The sequence below is a fragment of the Chiloscyllium plagiosum genome, chromosome 1 (assembly GCF_004010195.1).
Source record: "Chiloscyllium plagiosum isolate BGI_BamShark_2017 chromosome 1, ASM401019v2, whole genome shotgun sequence".
In the NCBI taxonomy this organism is placed as follows: domain Eukaryota; kingdom Metazoa; phylum Chordata; class Chondrichthyes; order Orectolobiformes; family Hemiscylliidae; genus Chiloscyllium; species Chiloscyllium plagiosum.
In genome coordinates, this window is record NC_057710.1 from 13,982,332 (window position 1) to 13,997,516 (window position 15,185).

Here is a 15,185-nt window from a genome sequence, read left to right on the forward strand (position 1 = left end):
GTTTGGAGGTGGCGGAAATGTCGGCGGATGATTTGGTTTATGCAAAGGTTGGTAGGGTGGAAGGTGAGCACCAGGGGTGTTCTGTCCTTGTTACGGATGGAGGGGTGGGGTCTGAGGGCGGAGGTGCGGGATGTGGATGAGATGTGTTGGAGGGCATCTTCAACCACATGAGAAGGGAAATTGCAGTCTCTAAAGAAGGCGGTCGTCTGGTGTGTTCTGTGGTGGAACTGGTCCTCCTGGGAGCAGATACGGCGGAGGCGGAGGAATTGGGAATATAGCTGTGTGGGTGTTCCTGTATCTCAGTGACTGCAGTTCTTCAAGGAGGCCGCTCACCAACACCTTCTCAAGGACGCACACAATAAGTGAGAAAAAACTAAGAAACCTAACCAAGGACTTACAAAAGCTTAACATAGCTTCCTTGCTTCTTGCCCTATATTTATAAAACCAAAAATCCTCATTATGGAGTGTGACAGTGCGACATTGAATGCTTTTATATACAATCGACGCCCATTTAATTCGAAGTTTCTTAACTTTAAGCTGTTTAGAACACATTAACTGATGCTTCCTATGTTTTTTTATGTTGGGTCTCTAATTGCCAGGCTGCTGTGTTAATTATGTGTCTTAACGCACAAATTACTGAGTAATTCATTATTTTTAGTGCAGCAAATGACTTTGATTTATCAACAGACTAATTTGCTGCTTCCAGTTAACACGCAAAGTTGCTGTGGTGACGTAATTCTCACCACAGGCTGCATTTAATGCAATTCAAAGGATTGATGTAGATTGCTGTAATTTGGAAAGGCTAAAACTCGATCTCAGCACTAATGATGTCCCTCAGAGTCCTCCGAATGTAATTCAATCGCTGACATTGGTGCTTAAGGCCATGAGATCGCAATCTCCGAGAACAGAACTGGTTTCAGGCGGGAGCAGCTTCATCAGAGCAGGAAATAAATAAGTCACAGTGCGCTACTCATACAAATTTGCCGTAAATAACAGTCTCCTGTGTAGACAGGAAAGCGAGCTGGCAGTGCGAATATTTTATTCTGCATCCGCTTTAGTGCGTTTGCAGAATCGCTGAATCCATAACAGTGCAGATCGAGGCCATTTAACCCATTGTGTCTGTACCAGCTTTCCAAATGAGACTATCTCTTAATCTTCTCCCTGTAGCCAGTACAATGTTCTTTTTAGAATTACTGCCCGTTGCCTTTTGAATGCCTCCATTGAACCGGTCTCCACCACGCTCAGAGGCATCAGATTCCAGACCTTCATCAATTTTTTTTCCCTCCTATCACTTTTGCCAATTGCTTTTAATCCATGCCCTCTCTCTTGTCCTGAGTCCTTTCGTGAACGGGGAACGTTTTCTCCCTGTTTACTCCATCCGACCCCGAGTGGATCATTTTTGAGCTGTCTCTCCAATGTTTCCCACCCTTCCGAAGGTGGAGAGGCGATACTCCAGCTGAGGCTGAGCTGGTATCTTCTGCAAGTTGACGTGACCTCCTTGTTCTTGTGCTCAGTGCCTCTGGGTTGAATTGAATGGGGCCGCCCGGGCTGTCTACAGGGTGGCCAGACCCAGAGAACACAGTTGGTGGTTGGGAGGGGGGATGGGTGTGGGGAGGAAATGCTGGGGTGAGAGTCCAGTGGCATGCTCTACAAAATATGGGGAACCAACCAGGCAGCATTGACCATTAAAGACCATAAGACCTAGGAGTGGAATTCGGCCCATCAAGTCTGCTCTGCCATTCAATTATGAATGACATGTTTCTCCACCCCATTCTCCTGCCTTTTCCTGTAACCCTTGACCCCCCCCATACTAATCAATAACCTGTCTTAAATGCATTCAATGACTTGGTCTCCACAACCTTCTGCAGCTATGTGTTCCACAGATTCACCACTCTCTGGTTGAAAAAAAACCCTCCTTCTTTCAGTTTGAACGGTTTTGTGACTTCAGGTCCTGATCTCTCCTACAAGTGGAAACACCTTCTCTATGTTCATTCTATCCAGACCTCTCAGTATTGTGTAAGTTTCAATCAGATCCGCATCCCCCCACCTCCCCATCCTTCGAAACTCCACCAGGCACAGACCCAGAGTCCTCCACCGCTCCTCGTACGACAAGCCCTTCATCCCCAGGATCATTCTTGTAAACTGCTTATGGTTCCCCTACAAGGCCGGCACATCCTTCCTTCGATACGGAGCCCAAAACCGGTCACAGTATTCCAAAAGCAGTCTGACCAGTCTGCAACTATCTGTGCTCACCGGGTAATGATGGCTGATTTGACAGCGATCCGATACATTCAACTGAATGGCACAAGGGCATCTCGGCTAGTGGACTGCCCCAGCTATTAACTGTTTGTGGCTCCCGGGAAAGAGACCTCTGGTTCCCAAGTGGAAGTCAACTGTTCCTGATCCATTGTGAGTGGGAACTTGTGAAGAAAAGGTTGAGGTCACTGTGTCTCGAGGTGAGGGAGCGAGAGTGGAGTCCCCGAGGCGAGGGAGCGAGAGTGGAGTCCCTGAGGTGAGGGAGAGCTGGGGGAGGGGTGCCCTTCATATCAAACATCAAGCTCCGTTTCCACCACCTTCCTTCAGCACTGGCCCTCAGTCACTCACATCTTAAACTCTGGAATTCCCTCCCTTAACTTTCCGTCTCAATTTTCCCTCTAAGTCCAATGCCTGGTCTGAGCTTTTGGCCTTCCGTAGCCGATTTCGGCACATTCCGCCTGCCAAAGTCACAGACCAATGATGAAAGCAGTTAAAAGAAATGGCATATGGGAGCCTAAGTCAAAACATGTGGTGCTGGAAATGCACAACCGCTCAGGCAGCATCCGAGGAGCAGGAGAGTCAACGTTTCGAGCATAAGCTCTTCATCAGGAACTGTGACGGTTCCTGATGAAGGGCATATAATAGAACCTTTATGAAACACTGGTCTGACCTCAGTTGGAGGATTGTGTCCTATTCTGAAGGAATAATGTGAAGCCCTCGAACTGAATGCAGAATGCAGAAAACAGAGAACAGCTCAGGGGTTGAGGAACTTCAGTGACGTTGCTGGCTTGGAGAATCTGAGACTTTTCCTCAGAAATAAGGCTGAGGGTGTGATTTGATGGGGATTTTCAACATCATAAAGGGTCTGGAAAGTGTAGATTGACCATAAGATGTAGAGGCAGAAGTAGGCCATTCAGCCCATCGAGTCTGCTGCACCATTCAATGAGTTCATGGCTGATCTGATAATCCTCAACTCCTTCTTCTGAGCTAAGACCCACCAGTCTTGGACTGTCTTACAAAGGGAAATCGATCTTTCTGCATCTACATTAGGTCAAATTCCTTAAAAATCTTGTCTGCTTAAATAAGATCACTGCTCATTCTTTCCTAGTCTGATGAGTACAGGCCCAATCTTTTTTTTAACTCATTCATTGGATGAGGGTGTCACTGGTCAGCCCAGCATTTGTTGCTGATTGTGCAATCTAGAGTCAACTGCGTAACTGTGGGTCAGGAGTCACGTGTAGGCCAGACCAGTAAGGATGCCAACTTCTTTCCCTAAAGGACACTAGTGAACGAAATGGTGTGTTTTTCCCGACAGTCATCACTAGACTCTTAATTTAGAATAGATTCCCTACAGTATGGAAACAGGCCCTTCAGCCCAACAAGTCCACACCAACCGTCCGAAGAATAACCCACCCAGACCCATTCCCCTACATTTCCCCCGACTAAGGCACCTAACACTATGGGCAATTTAGCATGGCCAATTCACCTGACCTGCACATCTTTGGACTGTGGGAGGAAATTGGAGCAAACCCATGCAGACACGGGGAGAATGTGCAAACTCCACACAGACAGTTGGCCGAGGCTGGAATCGAACCTGTGCCCCTGGTGCTGTGAGGCAGCAGTGCTAACCACTGAGCCACCGTTCCACACCATTAATTTCAGATTTTCTTTTTATTGAATTCAAATTACACCAGCCTACCATGGTAGGATTCGAACCTGGGTCCCTGGATTCATAGTCCAGCGGTAATACCATTAGACCACGACTTCCCATTTATCTACTCAACCTCACCTCATAAGACAGTCCCTCCATACCTGGGATCAGCCAAGTTTGCCTTCTCTGGGCTATGTCCAATGGAGAAGTTGTTCCCTCTGCATGGAAGGACCAAGAAGAAGAATTTGCAGATTTAGGGTAATCAGCCTAATGGTGACATGAGGGAAAATGTTCTTCCGCAGCGAGTGGTGAAGATCTGGAATGCATTCCCTGGGAGTATGCTGGTGGCAGAATCATTTATAGCGTTCAGAAACCAGGATTCTGAGAGGTCACACACAAGTAGACCCTGGAGAGAATGTGTTGATGTTGGAAAAGCACAGCAGGTCATGCAGTATCTGAGGAGCAGGAGAGCCGACGTTTTGGGCGTAAGCCCTTCATCGGGAGTGATTGGAGACAATGTCCCATCTTGTGGAGAAGTCTCAAACTAGGTATACAGTATAAAAACAAATGGTTTCTCCTTTAAGGAGTCAAGGAGGAGAGTCTCGGACTCTGTGTCTGGGTTGGGTCATGGATTATATTCAAGGCTGAGGTAGATAGATTTTTGATCTACAATGGAGCCGAGGGTTGGAAGGGGGAGGACAAGCAGGAACGTGGAGTTTAAGGACACACTCAGATGAGCCATGATCCCATTGAATGGCAGAGTAGACTCTATGTGTAGGAACCTGATGAAGGGCATTTGCTCGAAATGTCGATTTTCCTGCTCCTCGGATGCTGCCTCTCCTGCTGTGTTTTTCCAGCACCACTCTAATCTAGACTCTGATCTCCAGCATCTGCAGTACCCACTTTTGCCTCTATGTGTAGGAACATCCTATTTGTGCTCCCCTCTCTCTTGGTCATTACCTCCAGCCAGTCTGTTATGAAGGCTTACTCTCTGACCATGTCCTTTGGCACCTTCCATCACACTGCTGTGAGTTAAGGAATAGTAGTTGAGAAAATCACTGTCTCTGGTTTCTTGTTTGTACTCAATTAAGCTATTTGTTAGTTAATGGAAGAAAATGTGTTTAAACATATGTTCAGAGGCGTCACAGGTTGTGATCCAGTGATGGGGATGGATCACGTGTTTAAACTTCCAGAAATGTGTTCAACTAGAGTTGGCAACATTAACTCTCCACATTTCTCTGTCAGCAACACTGCAATTCCCAAAAGATACTCAGTAAAATGGGAGAACAGTGAATTAATGCAAAAAATAAATTTGCAAGTATTTTGCATACATTTTGGGTGTGTGTGTGTGTGTGTATATGAACATGTCTGTGTGTGTGTGTGTATTTCCATATGCGTCCCTCTGTGTAAACGTTTGTGTATATGTGAGTGAATTAATGCAAAAAATAAATTTGCAAGTATTTTGCATACATTTTGGGTGTGTGTGTGTATGAACATGTCTGTGTGTGTGTGTGTGTGTATTTCCATATGCGTCCCTCTGTGTAAACATTTGTGTATATGTGAGTGAGTATGAGTTTGTGTGTGAATGTCTGTGTGAGCGTGTTGTCTGTGTATGTGTACTCTGTGTGTGTCTCCCTATGAGCATGTATGTGTATGTGAGTGGGTGTGTGTGTGTGTGTCTGTCTCACTTACTCTCAGCAGCCTGCGCTGCCACCTGCTGGACTCGGTGCAAAAACACCAGCCTTCATTCTGATCCTCTTCACTGTACAACATGACACTATATTTCTGCCCTCTGTGACACCAAGTGGACTGGCTGAGGTGTGTATTGCCACTGGTTTTGTTTACCATTTGTGTCTCTCCTTTACTGCTCTGCACCACTGACCTGGCCATATCCAGGGTGGACATATGCCACAATCAACCCAGGCGAAAGTGACAAGCCTGCAAGTTGTTCTCATAGCCATTTAACCCATTACTAAATAAAAATCCATCTCCTCCTGAAGTTTACTCAGTGTGCCAGCATTGACCACACTTAGGGGGACTGAATTTCAGACTCGTGACCCTTTGAGAGAAGAAATTTCTCTTCATCTCTGATTAAAACCTGCCGCACCTTATCCGAAAATTATGACCTCTAGTTCTCGATTGTCCCACGTGAGGAAACATAATCTCTACGTCTACTCTGTCAATCCATTTTAGCATCTTCTATACCTCAATAAAATCTCCTCTCATTCTTCTAAACACCAGAGAGTTATAAGCCTAAGCTGCTCAATCTCTCTTCATAAGACAAACCCCTCATTTTTTGGAACTCATCTAGTGAGCCTCCTCCAATACAATGACTGCAGATGCTGGAAACCAGATACTGGATTAGTGGTGCTGGAAGAGCACAGCAGTTCAGGCAGCATCCAAGGAGCAGTAAAATCGACGTTTTGGGCAAAAGCCCTTCATCAGGAATAAGGGCAGAGAGCCTGAAGCGAGCCTAAAGGTAGATGCTGGTTTTCAGCATCTGCAGTCATTGTTTTTACCCGCCTCCAATACAGTTAGACCCCTGCTCAAGTAAGGGGACCAGAATTGTCTGCAGTATTCCCATTGCGGTCTCACTAATGCCTTGTAGTTGCAGCAACACCTCCCTACTTTTAGACTCCATTTCTTTAGCAATAAATGCCAAAATTCCATTTGCCTTCCCTATTACCTGCACACTTGTTTTCTTCAATGTATGTACAAGGACTCCCAGATCCCTCTGCATGAAAGCATTTTGAAGTTTCTATTCATTTTGGTAATCAGTTGCTTCTTTATTCTTCCATCCAAAATGTATAACCCTCACACCTATCCACGTTAAACTCCATCTGCCACATTTTGACCCATTCACCGAACCATTTTTAAATTTGTTGTTTCTTAATTGCAATTTTAGTGTCCTCTGCACATTTGGCCATAGTGCTTACTATCCCTGAATCTGAGTCAAAAAGTGTGGGGCTGGAAAAGCACAGCCAATCAGGCAGCATCCGAGGAGCAGGAGGGTCGATGTTTCGGGCATAAGCTCTTCATCAGGAACGCTCGAAACGTCAACTCTCTCGCTCCTCGGATGCTGCCTGACCGGCTGTGCTTTTCCAGCGCCACACTTTTTAACTCTGATCTCCAGCATCCGCAGTCCTCACTTCCTCCCTGAATCGAGTCATTGATGTAGATTGTTTATAGTTAGGGCCTGAGGACCAACCCCAGTGGCACCCTATGAGGTATGTGTTGCCGACTAGGAAAAGACCCATCTATCCTGTCTCTCTGCTTCTTGTTAGTTAGCCAATCCTCCGTCTCAGCTATTACCCCAAACCCTATGTGATCTTACCCTGCGTTTTAAACTTGCGTGTGGTCCCCTATCAAATGCCTTCCAAAAATCCAAATGGACTATACCTATAGGACACTCATTCTTCACTTGCTACAACTTTGAAGAATTCTAGCAAATTAGTCAAACACAGTTTACCCTTCATCCTGACTCTGATGGATTGTGTTTTGATTTTCCAATGTCCTTTTATTAATTTCCTAAAAACAGATTGCAACCACCCTCTCGGTGAAAAAAACTATTCCTCACATCTCCTCTAAACCTCCTGCCTCTTACCTTAAATCCATGGCCTCTGGTTATTGTTCCCCTACCAAGGGGGAAAGCTCCTTTCTATGTACCCTCTCTATGCCCCTCATAATTTTATACATCTCAATTATTTGTCCCCTTTGTTCTCTGCTCAAAGGAAATCAACCCCTGTTTGTCCAATCTCTCTTCATAACGAAACCTCTTCAGTCCAGGCAACATCCTGGTAAATCTCCTCTGCACTTTCTCCAACACAATCACATCCTTCCTGTAATGTGGATTCTAGAACTGCACACAATACTCTAACTGTGGCCTCACTAGCATGTTATCCCATCCCTTCCCCGATCCCTACATTTACTAATGAAGCTATACCACCTCTTTCCCCTTTCTGTCAATCCTTCCAAACCTCCCAGGCCTAGTCTCACTATAATCAAATCTCAGTCATCGCCACCAAATCTTTAGTTTGTCTTTATTTGTGCTGTCAACTCATTCATTTTAACTTTGTCCTATTATTGACTTTCATGATTCTTATACAATTCCTTGGTGCACCGCCTGTTCTGCTACCCCACAGATGTTAAAAATGGTGCATTGCTGCTTGACAGCTATTTCAATGTAGATTAACTTGCATGTTGCCTGTTCAAGTACAGTAGACCTCATCAGCACAATGTTTTCTGCTGCTTTTCAACATGTCATATTAAAGATAATGGGCTTACTCATCAATCATGCATCAGATAAATTAACGAGGAGAAAGTGAGCACTGCAGATGCTGGAGGTCAGAGGTGAGAGTGTGGTGCTGGAAAAGCACAGCAGGTCAGGCAGCATCCGAGGAGCAGAACAAGTGATGTTTTGGGCAAAAAATTGATTCTCCTGCTCCTCAGATGCTGCCTGACCTGCTGCGCTTTTCCAGCACCACACTCTCGAATCAGATAAATTAACTCCATGTGTAATAAGAACATAAGAACTCAGAGTAGGTCATCTGGCCCTTGGAACCTGCTCTGCCATTCAATAAGATCATGGCTGGTATTTGCATGTCCCTTTATTGGAAACATATTACAAGTTATGAAGCAAACACCACAACTAACTAGCTGATCTCATCTTCTAGGGATGTGCAGCCTCGGTGAATTAGCCATGGGAAGTGCAGGGTTGCAAGAATAGGGTGGTGTGGGGGGGGCGGGCAGTCTGGATGGGATGCTCACTGAGGGTTGGTGTGGACTCGATGGGCTGAATGGCCTGCTTCCACACTGTAGTGTGAGTAGTTTGCAGCAGATTGCTGGGCAGAGTCACAATATTGTATGCGCCAAGCACGTGAAATCCTTAAGTGTGAACTCCCCTCAGTGAGATGCGCATAAGTCTGAAGTACCTTCTCAAATCTTGGGGTGGCACAGTGACTCAGTGGTTAGCCACTGCTGCCTCAAAGCACCAGGGTCCCAGGTTCGATTCTAGCCTCAGGTGACTGTCAGTGTGGAGTTTGCACATTCTCCCCGTGTCTGCGTGGTTTCCTCCGTGTGCTCCGGTTTCCTCCCACAGTCCAAAGATGTACAAGTCAGGTGAACTGGCCATGCCTAATTGCCCGTAGTATTAGGTGCGTTAGTCAGAGGGAAATGGTTCTGGGTGGGTTACTCTTCAGAGGGTCGGTGTGGACTTGTTGGGCCAAAGGGCCCGTTTTTGCACTGTAGGGAATCTAATCTAATCTGTCAGATCCTTTTATGAGTTAAAGACTTCCTTGAGGATATCTCTCAGTCTTGCATTGTCTAAAGCAAGGATTCCAAGTATGGTCCCGTTTTGACAACTTGGGAGGCTACCGGTCTCCTGCTTATCTGTGGTTTTGTTTAAAGCACAGCAACTGCTCTGAGTGACATGGTCAAGGTTCGATACAGGTCTTTGCTTTAGAATTGTATTCTGTGAGGAACGCACTCCACTCCTTTCTTGGGGCCCTGTAAACCCCATTTTGCTGCTGTAAATTGTTCGTAAATCGAAGATTTGAAAAGTCAATCTTCCATTTATTTCCAAGTTTTTTTTTGTGGGGAAGGAAAGCAGCTTTCAAATCCTCTGTGGTGATCTATTGATGAATTCCCGGCAGCTTTATCTACTCCAGAGGTTCAGAATGGTCAAATAGGATTGACAACAGAAGGATTGGTAACTGGGGCCAGTATCTCCATGCGAGATTTATAATGCCACGTACGGCTGTTTAGTAATCAGGAGAGAGTGAGGACTGCAGATCCTGGAGATCAGAGTCGAAAAGTGTGGCGCTGTAAAAGCACAGCCGGTCAGGCAGCATCCGAGGAGCAGGAGAGTCGACGTTTCGGGCGTAAGCCCTTCATCAGGAATGTGACCACACATGCCCGAAACATCGATTCTCCTGCTCCTCGAATGTTGTCTGACCTGCTGTGCTTTTCCAGCGCCACACTTTTTGACTATTTGGTAATCAGACAAGCTTAACCATGCTATTGTGATATATGTGATGGCTTATTTTGTTTGAAAAAGAATTGTTTAAGAGCTTACTTTTGGCACTGAAATTATAAGTTAACTGGTCAAGTAATGTTAAAATCATTGCAATTTGGAATCATTTTGTTACCAAAGTGTGATGGTGAGCTACAAGATTTATAGATGATAAAATGTTGGAGAAGAATTTTCCAGTTCTACCTATTGACCTGAGATGTGACACTAAAAATCTCAACATAGAAGATAAAGTCTGGGAATGGGAACCACGTACAAGTATTTAAATATTTAACATCACTGGAGTTCCCTGTGTTAGATATGTGTGCTTTCTTAGATATAATACATTACCAGGTTCCCCAATTTACAAGCATCCAACATATGAATGTTTGTACTTATGAACACAATTCTATGCAGGTGTATAATTTTACAGATCCGACATAAGAATGTTTCCTGCACATGCTATTTTATATTCTGTTGCATTGTGTTCTGACTTGCGCACAATTGCACACAACCTGGAGACTGCCTGTACATAGATATGTTTTTCAGAGCTGCCCCCACACTTTAAACCAAATTTGTGTGTCCCCCTGCAGTACTGAGGTGCTGTCTTTCACATGAGATGTAAATCAGGGCCTACTCAGTCCTCAAAAGGGGACGCACAAGATCCCGTGCAAATTACCACTTGGTGGTACAGATCGGCCGACCTGTTTCCGCATTATGACAGTGACCACAAAAGTTAAAAAAATACCCGATTGGCTGCAGAGCACTTGGAGATACCCCCAAGTACAACAGAAACGTGGGTCGTTCATTTCACAGAGCCAGCAGAAAGAAGACAGGCAGAAAGGCCTTTCTCAATGTATGTATGATGTTTCTCTAGGTTTATGTGGCAGGATGCAGGGTCACGACCAGTTTGTGCAAACAGTGTGTGGATTTACTGTTGTCCTCTTGCCTTGTATTTCAGACCGACTGCACGGGACCCCTATGTTGCTGGAAGGTGTCAAATGCATCGGCTCAGAACCAGAGTACGACTCCGAGCAAAGCGACTGGCAGGGATTCGATTAGCTGACTCCCGAACACTCTGCTCCATTCGACCACAACAGCCAGGATGTGTTCCTGAACGATGCTGTGCGCGCTAAGCTGTGAAGTAACTTGCGAAGTTTACCTATAACTGAAGATTGACCTTTCTCGCTCTCCCTCTTTATTTTAGTACTTCAGTATTCTGCTTGTAAATGTTATACCCCTCTGGGAGCTAAACTTAAAATGTGAAGGGAACTTCTACAATGTCTGTCCTTTTAAAGTTTTGAGTGGGATCTGCCTGTGTTGCCACATATGGAATGACTCAGAGGATATATGCATTGAATGTACAATGGAGTACAATTCAGAATGTGTTTATTTTGTCATATTGGAAAATAAATAAATGAAATCCATTCTTAATTTATTTCTGTTTTTCTTCAGTCAGTTCCACATTTGTACTTGGCTGTTTCACTCCATTTCTTAACAAGATTCTTTACCTTAAGAATATACAAGGAGTGGGTCTCCATCACCTTTCTCACGAAGAGAACTTTTAAAGTCATAGAGTTATAGAGATGTACAGCATGGAAACAAACCCTTCGGCCCATGCTGACCAGATATCCTAAATTAATCTAGTTCCATTTGCCAGCATTTGACCCATATCCCTCTAAGCCTTTCCTATTGATGTACCCATCCAGATGCTTTTTAACAGTTGTAATTATACCAGCCTCCACCACTTCCTCTGATAGCTCATTCATTACACATCCTACCATTTGAATGAAAAAGGTGCCCTTTATATCCCTTTTAAATCTTTCCCCTCTCACCCTGAACCTGTGCCCTCCAGTTCTGGACTCCCCGACCCCAGGGAAAAGTCTTTGTCTGTTTATCCTATTCATATCCCTCTTGCTCTTCGGAGGGTCGGTGTGCATTTGTTGGGCCGAAGAGCCTATTTCCACACTGTAAGTAATCTAAATCAGTAATCTAAATCAATCACATTCTATAAACCTCTATAAGGTCATCCCTCAGCCTCTGACGCTCCAGGGAAAACAGCCCCAGCCTGTTCAGCCTCTCCCTATAGTACAAATACTCCAACCCTCGCAACATCCTTGTAAATCTTTGCCAAACCCTTTCAAATTTCATAACATCCTTCCTATAAGAGAGAGACCAGAATTGCGCACAATATTCCAAAAGTGGCCTAACCAATGTCCTGTATGGCCGCCACATGTTCTCCCCACTCCTGTACTCAATACTCTGACCAATAAAGGAAAACATACCAAAAACTTTCTTCACTGTCCTATCTACCTGCGACTCCATTTTCAAGGAGCAATGAACCTGCACTCCAAGGTCACTTTGTTCAGCAACACTCCGCATGATCTTAACATTAAGTGTATAAGTCCTGCCCTGATTTGTGATCAACCCTCTGAAAATATGTCTCCTTATCTCTGTTTCAAAGAGCTGATAACTGAGTTCTAAACAGTGACCCCAAGTTCTAGGTTCTCCCATAAGGAGAAATGTCCTCTCCAGTTCTACCCTGTCAGGACCTTACATATTTCGATCTTCCCATCTCTTTAGTCTTCAAATGCTACAAACCTAGATAGTCCAAGCTTTGTTCAAAAGATGACCTCTTCATTGAGGTGTAAGTCTGGTAACCCTTCTCTGAACTGTCACCAATGCAATTATAACGTTTCTTAAATAAAGAAAACAATAGTCCTGACAGAGAACTCCAGATGCAATCTAACCAGAGCTTCATAATCAAAGCGTAGCATACCTTTTACTGTAACAAAAAAACCCCAAAGAACTGCAGATGTTGGTAATTTGGAACAAAAACAGAGGTTTCTGGGAAAACTCAGTAGGTCTGGCTGCATCTGTGGAGAGAAAGCAGAGTAAACATTTTGTGTCCTGTGACTTCAGAACTGATGGTAGCTTGGAAAATATTGGTATATATTGAGTCACGAAAACAGACCCTTCTGTCCAACCTGTCTGTGCTGACCAGATATCCCAAGTTGACTTAATCCCATTTACCAGCACTTGGCCCATATTCCTCTAAACCCTTCCTGTTTACGTACTCATCCAGATGCCTTTTAAATGTTGTAATTGTACCAGCCTCCATTACTTCCTCTGGCAGCTGACTCCATACACACACACCACGCTCTGTGTGGAAAGGTTACCCCTTAGGTCCCTTTTAAATCCTTTCCCTCTTACCCTAAACCTATGCTCTCTAGTTTTGGACTCCCCCACCCTGGGGAAAATACCTTGTCTATTTACCCGTCCATGCCCCTCATGATTGTATAAACCTCCATAAGGCCTCCTCTCAGCCTCTGATGCACCAGGGAAGACAGTCCAGCCTATTTAGCCTCTTCCTGTAGCTCAAACCCTCCATTTCCAGCTACATCTGAGTAAAACCTTCTCAACACAGAAGGCTGAAAATGGGGGTGGAGTAAATGAAAAGTGAAGATGGAGTCCAGATAGAGAAAAACACAGTTGGGCAGATAAAGGAGTGAGGCGACAGTGGTACTGAAGATGCTGGAGATCAGAGTCAACGTTAGAGTGGTGCTGGAAAATTGGTGTTTCAGGCAAAAGCCCTTCATCAGATGCCCTTCCACTAATTAGTGGAAACCATTAGTGGCAAATAATGGGTTGTGTGTGGTAGCAGCCCTTGTGATGACAAGGCCTGGTCATAGAGTCGTACAGCACGGAAACAGACCCTTCGGTCCAACCAGTCCATGCTGAACATAATCCCAAACTAAACTAGTCCCACCTGCCTACTCCTGGCCCATATCACCCCAAACCTTTCCTTATGTGGGATTGAGGTAAGGACATGGGAAAGGGTGCTGAAGCCCTAAAATTATTGAATTTGATATTGATGCTGTTCTTCCAGCTTGTGCTAAGCTTTACTGGAACACTACAGCAAGCCCGAGACAGAGATGTTGGCCAGGAACAGGGTGGGGTGTTAAAGTGGCAGGAAACTGGAAACTCAGGGACTTTTTTACGGACAGAACGTAGGTGTTCCACTGAGTGGTCGTCTCGTCTGTGTTTCGTCTCCTCAATGTAGAGGAGGCCATATTGTGAGCAGCGAATACAGTAGACTAGACTGAAGTGCAGATAAAGCCCTGCTTCACCTGGAAGGTTTATCTGGGACCCGAGATAGTGAGGAGGCGGCAAGTAAAAAGGCAAGTTTTACTCCTTCTGTGATTACATCTTCAGATCAAAGTTGTGGCCATGGGTACCCACATGGGATACAATTATGCCTGTCCCTTTATGGGGTACGTGGAGCCTTCCCTATTCCAGTCCTACTTGGGGCCCCCAACCAGAACTCACTGTCTGGTCCACTGTGCTGTTTCCCTGTCTGGTCTGGGATTGGAAAAGTTTGTCAGTTTCACTTGCAATTTCCAACTTTCAGTTTTCGCCTTCCCTGCTTTGGTTTTGCCTCCCGTTCCACTTCACAAATCGACGTGAGATGTTTTTCTTCACGTGCAGTGTGCAGTCCATATTGATCAGTGTGTCGACGAGAAGACAGTATAAAATCGCTACATTTCTCCATCAAAAAGAGAACAAAGAAAATGGAAGTGTTGTCAATTGCGACTTAGCCGCTCCTTCCTAAAGCATTGCACAACTCATTGTAGTCACGTTTCCACGGGTGGTTTCACTCTCGCACTATGTCAGAGGATATCACTGGGCCTAGTTCCAATATAAAGGCCATTCCCACAGCCTAGCCTCTCAACAGGAACCAGGTTTCAGTCACCACCCATCTATGTAATTCTTGATTTGATGTGGGTGCAGTAGGAACAGACAGAGATGATGCAACAGAAACCTAGCCCAGTTTCAGGTCATCGCCAACGTAAGTCTCTGAAAAAGAAATTCCAAATTTCTTGCCTCCCCAGTCTTGATGAAGCGCTGCCCACTTCTCACATTGTGGAATGTTTAGCTTTAATTAAACATTTTGGCTTTAATCTAAAAGCAAAATACTGCGGGATGCTGAGAATCTGAAAAAGAAAACCCACAGTAGGTGCTGGATAAACTCAGGAAAAAAACCCCACCGCCCTGTGGCCCAACATTTCAACTCCCTCTCCTACTCTGCCAGGGACATGCAGGTCCTGGGCCTCCTCCACCCCCGCTCCCTCACCACTCGACGCCTGGAGGAAGAATGCCTCATCTTCCACCTCGGAACACTTCAACCCCAGGGCATCAATGTGGACTTCAACAGTTTCCTCATTTCCCCTTCCCCCACCTCACCCCAGCTCCAACCTTCCAGCTCAGCAC

General features: G+C 45.2%; 1 protein-coding gene across 1 annotated transcript in view; it reads left to right on the forward strand.

Annotated features, from left to right (window-relative positions):
* Nucleotides 1–11,341, forward strand: part of LOC122559654 (UPF0687 protein C20orf27 homolog) — a 97,374-nt gene extending 86,033 nt beyond the window's left edge. Inside the window, exon 4 of the mRNA XM_043709910.1 lies at nt 10,876–11,341. Within this exon, the coding sequence (XP_043565845.1) occupies nt 10,876–10,976 (101 nt within the window). The 3' untranslated portion in view covers nt 10,977–11,341. The remainder of the gene's footprint in view (nt 1–10,875) is intronic.
* Nucleotides 11,342–15,185: the final 3,844 nt, after the last annotated feature.